The sequence below is a fragment of the Colobus angolensis genome, unplaced genomic scaffold, assembly GCF_000951035.1.
Source record: "Colobus angolensis palliatus isolate OR3802 unplaced genomic scaffold, Cang.pa_1.0 Scaffold389, whole genome shotgun sequence".
In the NCBI taxonomy this organism is placed as follows: domain Eukaryota; kingdom Metazoa; phylum Chordata; class Mammalia; order Primates; family Cercopithecidae; genus Colobus; species Colobus angolensis.
The window spans coordinates 1,161,336-1,178,743 of NW_012117254.1; the positions used below are offsets into that span (position 1 = coordinate 1,161,336).

General features: G+C 42.8%; 1 protein-coding gene across 2 annotated transcripts in view; it reads right to left on the reverse strand.

Annotated features, from left to right (window-relative positions):
* The window catches only part of MTMR1 (myotubularin related protein 1), a 64,725-nt gene that overhangs the window by 18,421 nt on the left and 28,896 nt on the right, over nucleotides 1-17,408 (reverse strand). For both annotated transcript variants that reach the window (XM_011954657.1, XM_011954658.1), the window contains 5 exons: nucleotides 16,231-16,380; nucleotides 15,123-15,311; nucleotides 9,875-10,060; nucleotides 9,181-9,387; nucleotides 2,620-2,712 (listed from right to left, as the gene is read on the reverse strand). In XM_011954657.1, the coding sequence (XP_011810047.1) occupies nucleotides 2,620-2,712; nucleotides 9,181-9,387; nucleotides 9,875-10,060; nucleotides 15,123-15,311; nucleotides 16,231-16,380 (825 nt within the window). The remainder of the gene's footprint in view (nucleotides 1-2,619; nucleotides 2,713-9,180; nucleotides 9,388-9,874; nucleotides 10,061-15,122; nucleotides 15,312-16,230; nucleotides 16,381-17,408) is intronic.

The window sequence follows — 17,408 nt, forward strand, 5'->3', positions numbered from 1 at the left end:
ATTAACAATGTAATTTTAAAAGAAATTAATTATACATACATTTCATAGTCAGAATCTTAGAGCTGTGAGAGGTTTGTCCACTGGGTCCAAACCAAGGCCATACTCCTCTATAGATTCTGCTGCTTTTGCTCCCTTTCAGAAGGTTAAGGAAGTACAGTCTCCTGCTGAGCAGTTCACCTAAGATTTGGCCAGATGTTAGAAATGAGGATGGCAATGAACTGCTAGTACATGGGATTAGACCAGGCAATCCAGGAATCTCCACATTCGGCCCCAGTCCCCTTTTTTTTTCAAATCAAATCCCTTATTTTCTTAAAATCCAATAAAAGCACAAACATGACATGGCTTAGACATGAAAACAGGCACTGAGCAGTGCAAAGAATGGAATTCAGTTTGAAGATGTTAAAAAATTCACATTTGGGAGGAATAAGCTATTTCACATCCACAAAAATGGTGCTTATCCCTTTAGAAGCACTGCAGTCATTTTTTGTGTTCAACCTTTTTATGCAATTTTTCTAAAATGTGTTTCATACTTTCTTGTCCTAACCTGAACATGACAATCATTTAATTTTGTTATTGGCTCATCATCAACACAAATAGCAATAGTGCCTGGTACTAAAAACAGTAAGGCTTCAGGCCAGCCTTTGTGCTTGTGGAGTGTGTTTGCTGCTCTTTCACCTGCACCATCAGCATACCTACCTCTGGGACCAGCCCCTCTTACCCAGGCCAGCTCTCTAACAGGCCATCTTTCATCACCTGTGACCTGGCCATCAGACCATGTAAGACCCCAATTAGTTTGTTGAAGCTGGGTGTAAAAGTCAGTGTTAATTTCTAAGTGAGGGCCTGAGGACTCCATGAAATCTGCTTTGGCTATTCAGACCCCCTCCCCTTTGTTCCTTATTTCTAAAGGTATGTCTCTGTGCTCCCTTGCCACTGAAAATGTGATCTGTGATCTGCTGGCGTCACCTGAGAGCTTATCAGAAATGTGACATCTCAGGCTCTGCCCCAGTCCCACTGAATCAGAATCTGCATTTCAATAACAGCCCCAGGGGATTTGTGTGCTCTTTAATGTTTGAGCAGTGTTAGTCTACAGCAATGGTCTCAAAGTTGAGCATCCATCAGCCCCCAGAAGGGCTTGTGGAACCAGAGGGCTGGGTCCCACACCCAGAGCACTAGCAGGTCATCAGTGAGGCTGAAGATTGGTGTCTCTAACAAGTTATCAGGACCACATTTGGAGCACTAAGCTAGATCACTGGTTCTCAAACTCAACTGTACATCTGAATCACCTGGGGAACTTTTACACACACCTGAGCCTGTCCCCAGGCTCACAGGAAGAAGGTTCGCAGGGGCTGGCTGTGTGCACTCAAGGTGGAGAGCCATCTTCTGAGTTCTCCAGGTCCTCCTCAGGGCAGAGCTGCTGGGGAGCGGGACAGCACAGGCAGCATCGTGACTGTCAACCTTCTTTCTGCCCCAGTGCACACTGCCATCAGTAACAGTAGCTCTCAGTGGGGAAACAGGCCTAGTATTTCACAGACTTTCTGCAGTAGGGAGGCAGATGGCTGATGGTGATAAGGCTAAGGGAGGATCAATCAAGAGCAGCAGGGCTGTTGGTAGAAACCCTGCAGATCACCGGCAGTGTCCTGACTGCTTCCCTTCCCCATGACTGAAGCAGCCAAGGCAAGAGCTCCTGGTGAATGACCAGCAGGAGAAGGCCCAGACCCTGGATCTCAGCCCCCTAACTTGTTCTGTACCCCACAGCCCCACCCTCAGCCAGGCTGGGCAGCAGGCACTGGGGAAACTACTCTCTTTTGCCTGTCTCTCTCTCTCTCTGGTTCCAGGTCCATTGCCCTGGCACTGTCACTTATCATAAGGATAGGAGACCAAACTCAGGTTTAGATGTTGGAGATGAGGGGGAAAACAACAACAATAACAACAACAACAGCAAAAAAAAAAAAAAAAAAAAAAAAACACAGTGCAGGAACCATGGCCTTATGACCTACTTTGAACTGAAGCCAATAGGCCTGATCAGCTCAAGGGAAGGGGATCCCTAGATGGCTCCGTTGTTAACCAGGGCCCTGTGTGTTGGGGTTTGGGAACTACGCACCAGCTAACAGCAAAATGCTATGCAGCTTCCTCTGTGCCATTGGTTTTTGGACACTCATTTCCCTCAGTGACCTTGGGGGTAGGAGATGCTCTGGACTGGGGCCAAGTGTGGAGATTCCTGGATTGCCTGGTCTAATCCCATGTACTAGCAGTTTATTGCCATCCTCATTTCTAACATCTGGCCAAATCTTAGACGAACTGCTCAGCAGGAGACTGTACTTCCTTAACCTTCTGAAAGGGAGCAAAAGCAGCAGAATCTATAGAGGAGTATGGCCTTGGTTTGGACCCAGTGGACCAGATGACTGATAAAAACCATTTGCAAAGAGAAGTAACTTTTGGTGTGAAATTGGTTGTTTCTAATGTTCTGCTTATATTTCTCAGTGAATTAGAATCAAATTGTGTTAAATAATGGGGTCATATTTTACACAAATTCATTTTGAATGAAACAGCAATAATAGTTTAATCTTTAAGATATATTTAAAGCAAAGACTATATAGAAATACACTTGAAATCTCTCACCTGTCTTGTCATTTGCCAAACACAATCAATAAACTGCAGAAATATAGGAGATCGGTCAGCATCAGCATGGTTGTCATTACCATGGCCCACTCGCTGAAAAGAAACAGAAGGTTAAACGTTTTAACCTGTTATGGTCCTCTTGAAAGTCACTGTAAGTTGTCCAGTGGTAAGAATCATGTTTCATCGGGCCTAATAGAATTCCCAGCATGTAACAGGCACTCAAAAATGTCTATCAAATCGAAATGACTTCCATTACTTTTAGAAAACAAAATTTCAGTTTACAATATTTTTACATGTTGATTGTTTTATAATTTCTCTTTAATATAGTTCATATCAAGAAAGTATAAGCAACTAGCTAGCAAACTTCAGTTAAAATGGTAGGGTCAAGACCAGCCACCACACTAAGTGTACAGTGTCAACGCAGGATGCCAATTAGCAGTTCATAAAGTACATTTTGAATAAAGTACATTTTCTACAACTTTTAGCCAATTCTTCATGACTCAGAGAACCCCAAGAACTCAATCTTGAAATGGTAAAGGTAGGGTCCTTGCTTAAGGCAGTCCAGTATTGTATTTCATCTCTTTTGATACTTTATAAGATATCAATAGATTAACACCAAAAGGTAAAAGATAGTATTCTCAAATACATAAATAGGATTGCCAAAACACTGAAAATGCCACAGGTAAAAAGATAGCTGAAGGGTGAGGATTCTAAGAGAAGCTTCAAATAATTTGACTATGAGCAAAAGGATGTGGGGAAAAAAACTCATTAAGAAAATACAAAGCAATCACATAGAAAGAGCAAAAATACTCTATGAAATTGCCACCTGGAAAGACACAAAAACAAAGAAATGACCATATCAATATTAACATCTCAGAGTAATAGTGTATTGCCTTCTTTATAAAAAAAAATTTAATTGTGGTGAAATACACATGACATATAATTTATCATTTGAACTATTATTTTTATGTTTTAGAGACAGGGGCTCGCTCTATCACCCAGGCTGGAGTGCAGTGACACGAGCATAGCCTGCTGCAGCCTCTAACTCAAGTGATTCTCCCACCTCAGCCTCCAGAGTGGCTGGGACTATAGGTGTGAGCCACCATGCCCAGCTAATTATTTTGTAGAGATGGGGTCTCACTATACTGCCCAGGCTGGTCTTTAACTCCTGACCTCAAGAGATCCTCCCACCTCAGCCTCCCAAAGTGCTGGGAATTACAAGCATGAGCCACTGCATCCAATCTCATCTTAACCATTTTTAAGTGTCCAGTTCAGTGGCATCAAGCACACTCATGTTATTATACAACCATCACCATTTCTAGAACTTGTTAATCTTTCCAAATAGAAACTCTATACCCATTAATCACTAACTCCCCATTCCCCACCTCCTAGCCCCTGGCAATGACCATTCTACTTTCTGTCTCTATGAACTTGATTATTCTAGGTTCTTCATATAAGTGGAAACATAAATATTTGTCCTTTGTGGCTGGCTTATTTTGCTGAGCATGTTTTCAAGGTTCATCCATGTTACAGCACATGTCGGAATTTCCTTTTTTAAGACTAACATTGCACTGTATAATCATGTGCCACATAATGACGTTTCAGTCAATGACGACTGCATATCCAATGGTGGTCCCATAAGGTTACAATACCATATTTTTACTGTACCTTTTCTATGTTTAGATACAGAAATACTTACCACGGTATTACAGTTGCCTATGGTATTCAGTATAGTCACATGCCATACAGGGTTGCAGCCTAGGAGTAATAGGTTGTATGTACCATATAGCCTAGATGTTAGCAAGTTTTCCATCTAAGTTTCTGTAAGGTATACTCGATCATGTCCACACAATTACAAAATCACCTCATGATGCATTTCTCAGAATGTATCCTCCTCATCACACACCGCATGGCTGTATAGATAGACCACATTTTGTTTATCCATTCATCTGCTGATGGACACTGGGGTTGCTTCCACCTTCGGGCTATTGTGAATAAAGCTACCATGGACACCAATGTACACGTATCTGTTTGGGCTCCTGCTTTCCCTTCTTTGGGGTATATACCCATCAGCGGAATTGTCAGATCATGTGGTAGTTCCACGTTTAATTTTTTGAGGATTCACCATACTGTTCTCCATGGTAGCTCCATGCATTGCCCCGCTATAAAATCACTTGTAGGACCTGCTGTTCAGTATTTAAGGCACCTAGGGAACTGTTTGACACTGACAGTTCACAGTTTAGGATTCATTCTTTCAACAGCTAGCCATGGAACTCCTATGGCATATGCAAGGCATCATGCCTGGCCCTCGGAATGTCAAACACTGTCATGGTGTCTGGTAGAGGCCACGTCCTTGGCAAGGCACCTAGGAGACTAAAGCAAATGAGACACTGTACTTGTGCTTGATGAATAATTCATTTGTGGTCTAGTCAAGGGACAAAGATGTATAAATGACAAGGGCAATTAAGTGTTCCAAGGGCTTCCAAGTATGCAGTGGGTATGGTGGGAGCACAAGGGAATGAGTGAACCATCCTAGGATGGGGTAGGGGAAGGAACAGGGAGGGACAGTCATGCGAGTCATAGTCATGAAGGACATTTCATTTGAGATAAACCTTGAAGGACAGGGAGATGCCTGCTTCCCGGGTAGCCAGGAATTGATAACCAGTGGGAATGTGGTGGGGGACACTAAGAAAGCCACAAGTAGCTGAGGCTTAGATGCGGCAAGGGAAAGAAGATGAGAGATGAGGCTGGAGATATAGCTAGGGCCAGATCACCAAGGGCTTTGAGTACACACTGAGGAGTTTGCTCAGAATCCTGTGTGCTACAGGAAGGTGCTGAGGGACTCACACTGGGGAGTGGCAGCATCTGATCTGTTGTTTGGAATGCTCCATGTGGCTCCAGTGGGGGCGACAGATCAGAGCTAGGTTGCAGAAAGGCTGCTGCTATTGTTGGGATGTTTGTCCTCTTAAACCTCATGTTGAAATTTGATCCCCAATGTTGGAGGTGGAGCCTAATGGGAGGTGTTGGGTCATGGGGGTAGATCCCTCATAAATAAATTAATCCCTCCTTGGGTGGGGGAGTGTATGAGTGAGTTCTCGATTAGTTTCCGAGAGAGGTGGTTGTTACAACAGCCTGGCACCCTCTCCCCTCTCTCTTGCTTCCTTTCTCACCATGTGATCTCTACACACTGGCTCCCCTTTACCTTCCACCATGAGTGGAAGCAGCCTGAGGCCCTTACCAGAGGCAGATGCCGGCACCATGCTTCTTGTACAGCCTGCAGAACCGTGAGCCAAATACATTTCTTTTCTCTCTAAATTACCCAGCCTCAAGTATTCCTTTGTAAAAACACAAACAGACTAGGACAGCCATTTATGAGACTGCCTAAGGGGGTTGATAAGGCCTAAGTTTCGGGAGCAGCAGGGGCAATGGAGATGAGATCACAGATATGCTATCCATGTATTCAAAGTTGTGGGACTGGCTGAGATCACTAACAGGTTAACCATAAAGAGAAGAAAAATGATCCAAGGACTCATCCCTGGGACACCCCAACATTAAGAGGTTGGGAAGATGAGGGAAGACCTGAAAGTTGGAGGAAATTCAAAAGGTCATAGAAACCTGGAAGTCTAATGAAGAAAGTGTTTGGAAGAAAGGAAAAATCAACAGCATTGAATGCTCAGGCCAAATAAAACAAGTGATGACTGTGACAAGACCAGGTTGGGGGGGGGGGCATTGTGAGAAGGAATCCTGGCTGAAGTGCTTTCAAGACAGTCTGGAAGGAGAGAAACAGTGACAGACAACAGTTTTGAGGAGATTGTTGTAAAGAAGAGCAGAAAATCAGGGTGACACCTGAGGAGGGCTGTGGGGTCAAGAGGGTTTTCTTTTTTTAGGATATGTCTCTACACCAATGGCAATGATCTAGGGAAGGGGGGAATGGAGGCAGGATAGAGGGAAGAACAATTAGAAAGTTCCATGATGGAGGCAAGTGGGCAAGGGCAGGATCAGCCTCAGCTGGAAGCCCTGATGGCTCATTCACAGAACTCCAGATAGAGTACACAGATCCAGAGGGTGAGTGGTTGCAGGCTTGAAATCACTGTTTAAAGGCTGGCTCCACCCTAACTAGCTGTGTGACTTTAGGCAGATAACCCACATTCTTGAAACCTCAGTTTCCCCATCTGTCAATGATATTACTATCAGGATTAAACAAGATGCTGCATGTTAACAGTGCCAAACACATAGTGGTGGCTTAGTTAATTGAGGCCATTAGGAATCTGATAGTCCTATTGCCTTCACTGTGACCATGGTGCAGTGAGCCCCAGCATTAGCAAGTAGGCATGGGAGCAGAGGACTGTAGGCGCACCCTGATGCGTGCACCTCTGCTCAGTCCCAGTGCATGCTGCCATCGCTGGCATCTCGCTAGGCAGCCTTCACCACTACCCCTCTGGCAAAGCACCCGTTCAAGCTTTCTCTCCCCTAGGACACACAGTTTGGGGAGGAAGGTAGAAGGCAGTGGCCTCTGAGTTTTCTGAGATGGCCCAATACAAACATCTGGAAAGATTCCACACACTCTCTCTTCTTTACCGAGACCAGCTTTTGCTGAGGGGAGAAGAAACAAAGGAGTTGGTGATGTTGTTTAAAACTTCCCTGGCACTTAGCATGGGCCAAGCACTGCCCTAAACGTTTTGATACATATAAACTCATTTCTCCCACAAAACGCCCCATTTCAGAGAGGAGGGAATGAAGGCAAGAGAGGGGAAGGAAAATGTCCAGGGATCTGCCAGTAGCTCCCAAAGGGCATGCAGCTCAGAGACTGCGGACTTGCCCCTTCTCTCTGGGAGGTCCTCTTGCAGGGGCTCCACCCCAGGAGTGCAGGGACAGCTGGAAGCTTGGCATACTCACACCAAAGCCAATGAAATCCTTGCACTACCCATCCTCCTGCTTTCCATAGCAAGTCTAATGGGAACTTCAGGAGTATTCCCATTCAATGCACAGTTCAGACAGCTCCCTAACAGCTCAATGGCTTGGACAGACCAGAAGTAGCTGCCAGTTCGACTAAAACACAAATGGCAGCCCAAGAACGCCCTACTGGATGACCTCACAATTTCACTCCTAGGTATATAACCCCCTAGGTTGAAAGCAAGTTGTTATAGGCCGAATTGTGATCCCCAAAATTGAGGCCTGAACATTCAGTAGCTCAGGAATGTGTCCATATTTGGAGACAGGGCCTTTAAAGAGGTGATTAAGTTCAAATGAGGGCATTAAAGTGGGTCCTACCCCAATCTCACTGGTATCCTTATGAAATGAGGACATCTGGCCACACAGAGACACAGCAGGAGTGTCCAGTAGCTCCCAAAGGGAAGAAAGACCTTGTGAAGAGGTAGCCAGAGGGTGGCCACATGCGAGGAAAGAAGGGAGACCTCAAGAGAAATCAATCCTGCTGGGACCTTGATTTTGGACTTCCAGTCTCCAGAATTATGAGAAAATTAATTCCTGTTGTTTCAACCATGCAGTCTGTGGTAGCTTGTTATGGCAAAAAACTTATATACTAACATTCACAGCAGTATTCTTCATAATAGCAAAGGTGGGAACAACCCAAGCATCCATCAACAGATGAACAGATAAACAAAATGTATATACACACAAGGGAATACTATTCAGCTATAAAAAACAATGAAAATTTACTATTTGTCACAACATGGCTGAAGCTTGAAAATATTATGCTTAGTGAAATAACTCAGTCATGGGAGCACACCGTATGATTCCACTTATATAAAGTACCTAGAAAAGGTGAAGACAGAAATATTAGTGGTTGTCAGGGGCTGGGGTAAGTGAAGAATGACTGTTTAATGTATACAGCATTTCCTTTGAGGTGAAGAGTATGGTTTTTTGTTTTTGTTTTTTGTTTTGTTGTTGTTTTTTTTTTTTTTTTGAGACGGAGTTTTGCTCTATTTGCCCGGGCTGAAGTGCAGTGGCACGATCTCGGCTCACTGCACCCTCTGCCTCCCAGGTTCAAGCAATTATCCTGCCTCAGCCTCCTGAGTAGCTGGGACTACAGACACCCGCCAACACGTCCAGCTAATTTTTGTATTTTTAGTAGAGACGGGGTTTCACCATGTTGGCTAGGCTGGTCTCGAACTCCCAACCTCAGGCGATCTGCCTGCCTGGGCCTCCCAAAGAGCTGGGATTACAGGCGTGAGCCACTGCGCCTGGCCAGAGTATGTTTTGAAACTAGAGGTGATGGTTACATAACATTGTGAATCTACTAAAGGACACCGAATTGAGCATTTTAAATGGTTAATTCTACATTATATGAATTTTACCTCAATTTTAAAAAAAGGCATAAGTACGCTAAGATAAAAATGCCTTACCAGGAACATACAATGCTTGAGGTCCATGTATTTTATCATGGCAATTCAGGTCTGATATGATACAGAAGAGAAAGCCTGCATGTGTGTGTGTGTGTGTGTGTGTGTGTGTGCGCGCGCGCTTATTTGTGTCACACATGATGTTTACATCCATGATACAGCAAAATAGTCCAGCATAAACCTCACTGTCTCAACTTACCAGTGCAAACCTGTGTCCAAAGCTTATCCACTCCTTTTCTATGAGAGTTTCAAATCCTTTAATGGTCCTGTAGTAACTGTCCAACATTAGCATAGCCAGAGATGTGAGCTGGGCTGTTCGGTCCCAACCATCGCTGCAATGCACCACCACAGATGTTTTCCCGGATTCTATTTTATCAGCAATTCTTACTGCCCCAGCAAGCAGCATCTTCAGAAAAAAAGGCACATTAGATCAGGCTACACTGAATTTCAATTAAATGTAAAACAATGTAAAATAATTCTGGGGACAGCTTTGGAAGTTCTGGTCAATAATCCAAACAAGAATGGCATGCAATCAGCTGAGAATCACTAGGAAACATTAGCATCACATTAAAAAAAAAAAGAAGAAGAAAGAAAAAATCTTATACTGGAGAAAAACTACAGGAGTAAATATGGTTCCTTATTAAAGGGCCACAAAGTTCTTTAAAAGCCTGACCTAAGGCAAGCATTTTCCCCTTTCCACGATGTCACAAAAGTCCTCCACAAAGATCCCAGTCTGATGCTGCCCACGGAAACTATTTAATAAGAAAGTTCATGCACACAAGCAAGAGGCACTTATTTGCAATGTTGAAAAACCACTTGGAGATATACGTATTTATGGCACAGGCACAAAGAAGTCTTAACTGGAAAGCATATAAAGTACTGGATCTCTTTACCCTTATATATTCCAGCCAATGCGTCCCATCCACATTGGAGAGCCACCGTGCCTCATCGATTGAAGGGTACACAATCTCTTTTAATTTGCGTAGTGACTCTCGCATGACATGAATGTTGTGGATCTCCAAGAACACAAGTTCTGCGTTTGGGTAAGCACTTTCACTTTCATATCCTCCACCCTTTGTCTATGAAAAACAAAAGAGATACATCACATTATCTGGAATTAACTTTTCTATTCTTTCTAGTGCTATGAGATACAGACCACTAAAGCAGCAACAAACTCATTTGTAAATAAACCTCCTATATCCTTATATGAGTTTCCTAGGGCTGCTGGAAAACGAACCACAAACTCAGTGGCTTAAAACAACAGAGGTTTATTCTCTCCTAGTTCTGGAGGCTGGAAGTCTGAATTCAAGGTATTGGCAGTGCCATGCTTCCTCCGAACACTCTAGGGGAGGATCCTTCCTTGGCTCTCCTGGGTTCCGATAGCCCCGGGTGTTCCTGGCTTATACACACATCATTCTAATCTCTGCCTCCATTTCCACCTGACCTTCTCTCCTTGGTCGGTGTCTATCTCTCCTCCTCTTCTTCTAAGGACACAGTCATTTGGCTTAACCCCACCCCCCAATTCAATATGACCACATCCTAACTTAATTACATTTGCAAAGACCCTATTGTGAAATACAGCCACATTTATGGGTACTTGGAATTAGGACTGCAACATATCTCTGATCTAACACTGGGATGTGCTTAAGGAACTGAAAAGGACCTCACATAGCTGAGACATGGACCTGGGAGATGTGGCAAGACAGGAAGGAAAGGACCAGTGGGTGGAGGGTTTTGGAGACCCTGTTCAGGAACCTGGATATCACCGCCTTGCGGCTCTGAGGGATGTGCACAGAGCTGTCCACTGAGAAAATCACTCTGTACAACATGGTGACTACAGTCAACAACAATGTAGTGTATATTTGAAAATTGCTGAGAGAGTAGATTTTAAGTATTCTCACCACAAAAAATGGTGTGTTAATTAGCTTGATTTAGCCATTCCACAATGTGTACATATATCAAAATACCACGTTGTACACCATAAATATATACAATTCATTTATCAATTGAAATAGTAACAATTTTTTTTTTTTTTTTAAAGATCACTCTGGTCATAATGTGGAGATGAGATTGCAGGGTGTGAGGCAGACGTCCGATTTCAAGGCTCCTGCTGTAGGTGAGGTAAGAGATGATGGGTCGTCCAAGAACTAGAAAAGGGGAGCATACTTCCTAATTCATTCCATGAGGCTAGCAGTATCCTGATACCAAACTAGACAAAGACATCATAAGAAGAGAAAACCACAGATTAACATCCCTTATGACAATACGTGCAAATATCCTCAACAAAATACTAGTAAACCCAATCCAAGAGTATATGAAGGGGACTGATTACATACCATGAACAGGTGGGATTTATCCCAGGAATGTAAGGAGGTTTTATTAGCTTTCTAGGGGTGCTATCACAAACTGGGGGACTTAAAACAATATAAAATTTTTTCTCTCACAGTTCTGGAGGCTGAAAGTCCGAGATCAGGGTGCTGGCAGAGTTGGTTCCTTTAGGAAGGCATAGGAAAGAATCTGTTCCATGTCTCTCTCTTAGCTTCTGGTGGTTGCTGGAAGTCCTTGGCACTCCTCAGCGTCTAGCTGCATCGTTTAAATATCTGCCTCTATTGCCACATAACCATCTTCCTTCTGTGTGTGCCTGTGTCTCTATGTGGCTTTCCTATACGGACACTAGGCACTGGATTTAGGGCCTACCCTACTCCAAGATGACCTCATCATAATTAATACATCTGCAAAGATCCTATTTCTAAATAAGGTCACATTCTGAGGTTCCAGTTGGACAAACTTTTGGGAGACATTTTTCAATCCACTACAGTGGTTCAACATACAAAAATCAACCAATGTAATACCAATGCAAGAAGAAGATATGAAAGGCAGCCAGATTGGAAAGGAAAAAGTCACATTATCTTGATTTGCATATGACATAATCTTATAAAGAACTAACGGAGACCTAGAAAATACTCTGTCTGTTTCCTAGACACATATACTGCCATAGTTAAAATTATTCTAGATATATAATTTAGTGTCCTGTCTCTATCTCTCCTGCTTGGGACAAAACACAATGAACTGCCCTCACCCTGCTGACTAGTCTGAAGATGGCCTCCACCAATACAGCTGTTCTCACATTTTGTAATTCCTTGGGATATGGTGGTGACACGAAGGAGGCAGAGATGTAGACGACGGACACAGGTAATGATCCAGATGTGGGGAGCAAGGGGACCTCACTGACGGATGCCTCCCTAGGGTAGGCTGAAAAGTGGCCCCGCCAAAGACATCTACATCGAATCCCTGGCAATGGTGAATGTGACCTTATTTGAAGAGAAGGTCTTTGCAGATGTTTAAGGATCCTGAGATTTACAGATGTGCTTAAGGCTTCCAAGATTAATTGAAAAGAGGGTCTTTGCAGATGTGTTTAAGGATCCAGGATTATTTCAGGTGGACCCTAAATGTCATCACAAGTGTCATTCGAAGAGAAAGGAGGAGACACAGAAACACAGAGCAAGAGAGGGTCATGTGATGATGGAAGAAGAGACTGGAGTGATGTGGCTGTAAGCCCAGGAAGGCTGGGGCAGCCACCCCAAGCTAGAAGAGGCAAGGAACAGATTCTCCCCTGGAACCTTTAGAGGGATCAGAATGGGCCTCCAGAATTGTGGTCAATATATTTCTGATGCTATAAGCCACCAAGTTGGTAGTAATTTGTATGACAGCCTCAGAAAACTAATACTCCCCCATCTTCCTCCCTGCCCTGTTCCTCTCCCAGTCTTCCCCATCTCAGTAACAGACACCACCCTCAAGTCAGACACCTGGGCAGCCCCCTTGACCACAGGGGTGGCGAGCTTATCAGCATCATGTACTGTGCCCTGAGGATGCACCTGCTGCTGTGCTAAGTCATTTTATTTATTTATTTATTTATTTATTTATTTATTTATTATACTGTAAGTTCTAGGGTACATGTGCATAGCGTGCAGGTTTGTTACATATGTATACTTGTGCCATGTTGGTGTGCTGTACCCATCAACTCGTCAGCATCCATCAATTCATCATTTATATCAGGTATAACACCCAATGCAATCCCTCCCCCCTCCCCCCTCCCCATGATAGGCCCTGGTGTGTGATGTTCCCTTTCCCAAGTCCAGGTGATCTCATTGTTCAGTTCCCACCTATGAGTGAGAACATGCAGTGTTTGGTTTTCTGCTCTTGTGATAGTTTGCTAAGAATGATGGTTTCCAGCTGCATCCATGTCCCTACAAAGGACGCAAACTCATCCTTTTTTATGGCTGCATAGTATTCCATGGTGTATATGTGCCACATTTTCTTAATCCAGTCTGTCACTGATGGACATTTGGGTTGATTCCAAGTCTTTGCTATTGTGAATAGTGCCGCAATAAACATACGTGTGCATGTGTCTTTGTAGTAGAATAATTTATAATCCTTTGGGTATATACCCAGTAGTGGGATGGCTGGGTCATATGGTACATCTAGTTCTAGATCCTTGAGGAATTGCCATACTGTTTTCCATAATGGTTGAACTAGTTTACAATCCCACCAACCAGTGTAAAAGTGTTCCTATTTCTCCACATCCTCTCCAGCACCTGTTGTTTCCTGATTTTTTAATGATGGCCATTCTAACTGGTGTGAGATGGTATCTCATTGTGGTTTTGATTTGCATTTCTCTGATGGCCAGTGATGATGAGCATTTTTTCATGTGTCTGTTGGCTGTATGAATGTCTTCTTTTGAGAAATGTCTGTTCATACTTAAATGTTAGACCTAATACCATAAAAACCCTAGAAGAAAACCTAGGTAGTACCATTCAGGACATAGGCACGGGCAAGGACTTCATGTCTAAAACACCAAAAGCAACGGCAGCAAAAGCCAAAATCGACAAATGGGATCTAATTAAACTAAAGAGCTTCTGCACAGCAAAAGAAACTACCATCAGAGTGAACAGGCAACCTACAGAATGGGAGAAAATTTTTGCAATCTACTCATCTGACAAAGGGCTAATATCCAGAATCTACAAAGAACTCAAACAAATATACAAGAAAAAAAACCAAACAACCCCATCAAAAAGTGGGCAAAGGATATGTGCTAAGTCATTTACATGCATTCTTCTCACTGAATTTTAATCCTCACACAACCCGTGCATGAGACACTGACATTATCTCCTGTTTACAGAAGAGGAACCTGAGGCACAGGGAGAGGTTAAGTAACCGGCTCCGGAATCTAGAGCACCAAGTGGCAGAACCTGGAGGAAAACCCAAGGGTAAGTGATTCCAAAGCCGAGATGTCTCACCAACTTGCCATCCTGCCTCTCAGGCCAGTTGGAATACACGGAGGGTTTGTGGCCTGGGAAACAGCCAAGCAGAGATGTCAACCATACAATGGGACAGAAATCCAGTCTCAACCTTAGGAGAGATCAGGACAGGATAGAAACTGCAGTGTCAAGCTCAAGTTGAACTCAGCATACAGACAGTGTTTAAAGCTGTGCCATCAGAGATGGCCCCAGGAGTCTGTGTGGAGCAAAGAGGACCCCAGACCGAGTTCGAGGAGCAACGCCATTTGAAGACTGGGAAGAGAAATCAGTTAAGGAGATGGAGAAGGCCAGGCTGAATGAAGAGCGAGAGAAACTCAGGGTGTGATATCATGAAAGTCATGGGAACGGAGGTGTTTTTAACCACATCTCACTGCCACCCGAGGTACACTACACAGGTGCTCCATGAGATTTATGGAAACTTTGTACATTTACACATTTCACAAGGCTGATACCATTCTAAAAGAAATTCAGACCAGACATGAATTAATCAAGTAACCACTATATTTCTTAAGCGGACTTTCAAGTCCTCATGATCATTTCATTAAAATGCTAAATCCTTTAGATGATAATTGTCTTTCTAGGTCTTTGCTTAATTGATTTAGCAGACAGGATATTGTAGAGAAGCAATGAAACAGACAAGATCCCAATCCATGTGAGACACCAAACACAGCCCAAGGAGCATACACCAGGGAGGAATAGCTATGGACTCCAAATGATTCTAACTTCAGGTGGTGAAAAATCAATGAGTTATTCCAACTGCATAATGATTTACAGACAGGACATGAAAATATCCAACGTTTCTGCAATGCTATTAAGAATATACCTTGTTGGTATCAGCGACACTGTTTTGTCGAGCATCAAAAATGATAAGCTTGTGTGACTGTGCGTTAGCATCCATTATTGTTTGCAAATATTTTTCATCCTCTTTGCAGCGCTTATCATTGGGACCCACAAGTGGCTGGCTGCAACGGGTAATTGTTGCTTGACTTTCTGGATGAATCCATGACAACACCTAGTGTTTTTAAGCAACAAGTATTAGTACAGTTCCTAAAGCAATATATGCTCTAATTATCTGGTAGGAAAAACAAGTTCCTTTCTCAAGCATGGTCTCTTATACATATTTTCTTCAAAAGTGAGAGTGGGCAGGCCAATCACAGCGTTGTAGTGGCCATCAGACTCAATGTTTTGGTCAGGATGAAACAATTCTGACTACATGAGATCTAAAAATCCCCTCCCACCCCAAAAATTCTATGATTCTAAGAAAAACCCAAATCAAACTATTACTAAAATCTAGCCCCATTCCAATTTGATTGACTAATTTTTACCTTGTCTCCTGATCTTAAAAACAACTTTGTATCTCAACAATAACATACATGGCAAGATAAGGACAAAGTGAATATACAGTCTCTTATAAAATCTGCCACTCTGCCACCCCACCTCTCATTTTCCTCCAGTGGCCAAGTGACTCAGGATTACACCAGATGCAAACTCTGGGCTCAAACCATTACTCCCTGCTGTCTGCTACTACTTCTGTAATGATGTTCCCCCCACGCAGCTATGGCATCATGCTCAGTATCTAAGAAAGAAGCATTTTCTCTAGGATGATGCAGTGAAACCAGCAATGCCAACTGGTAATACAACAGCATGCTAACTTGTTCTTGCTACTCCTTTGTTATTCTCTACTACTTTATGAGGGTATGACTAAAGCTACCCTTATACTTAGTTATAGGAAATCGTACAAGAGGGAGTCATAGCAAACAGATTGCTTATATAATTAGGTATCTGTTGAGAATCAAAGGTATATCCAGGTTTATAAGTTTATTTTTCTGCTTTCCATTTTTGTTCACTGAATTCTTGTTTGTCTTAAATCTTTCCATCTTAGACCTAACGCAATACATATTCCTATATAAATGACAATGTTTATTACTTACAGGGACTCTGCCTTTTGCTCGAAAAGCTGCCACTTTTGAAAGGTCATCATCTTTTACACTAGTTGGCACAACAATGATGGCAGGGTAGGTGTCACAGAACTCATAATTACTGTTTATTTTGGATATTTTCCAACTCTCATTTGGCAAACCCTGTAAGGTGTTGGAGAAAGAAGAAGAGGCGCAAATGCATGACTTTACGCTTTGAAAAAGTACTTAGCATGAAGCATATCCATTTCTTATTTGCAACTAAAATCCATTTATAATTTGTTGTTTATTGTAACTTAAAAGTCAATATATATATTTATTTGGTAAAACTAATTTCCTAGACATTTCTAAAAATCTAAAGAAGCAAAAGAATATCCAAACCATACTAAAACATGAAAATTATACACTAGAATCACATTTCTATATATTTCTTGTCCTATTTTCTATAAATAAGCTCAGTGTTATTTCTGAAAATATACTCAAAAGTCCTTTAGAAACACAGATACTTCTTACAAATGTCTAAAATAAGTAATGTAACACGTTATACCAAATATAAGGTAGAGACAACATCATGAAACAAACGTAATGAAAATAAGATCTTAGTGGAATAATTTGAAGCTGGCAATGCACTGAAGAGTTCCCAGACCCAGGAACACTAGATCAGAATTATGTAGCCACACCACATGCTTCGAATGTAACTGTAGTCAGTGGTTTGGATCCTTACTCATCAATTCTTTACCAGAACATCCAATAAAAACCATCTGGCAAATTTGGTTTTTAAACCCGTCCTTGTCCTTGAGTCCCACTCACCCTCTGGAACCAGGATGAACAAACAATTACAAAGTCTAAGGTTTGGCACAGGGAGAAGAGAGCATCAAGAGAGATGGAGAACCTAAAAGCTAGCAGTTACACCTGTGCATAACTTGTTTGAAAAAGTTTCTTCTCTGGCCGGACACGGTGGCTCATGCCTGTAATCCCAGCACTTTGGGAGGCCGAGGCGGGAGGATCACGAGGTCAGGAGATCGAGACCATCCTGGCTAACACGGTGAAACTCCATCTCTACTAAAAACACAAAAAGTTAGCCGGGCATGGTGGTGGGCGCCTGTAGTCCCAGCTACTTGGGAGGCTAAGGCAGAAGAATGGTGTGAACCACGGGAGGCGGAGCTTGCAGTGAGCCGAGATTGCGCCACTGC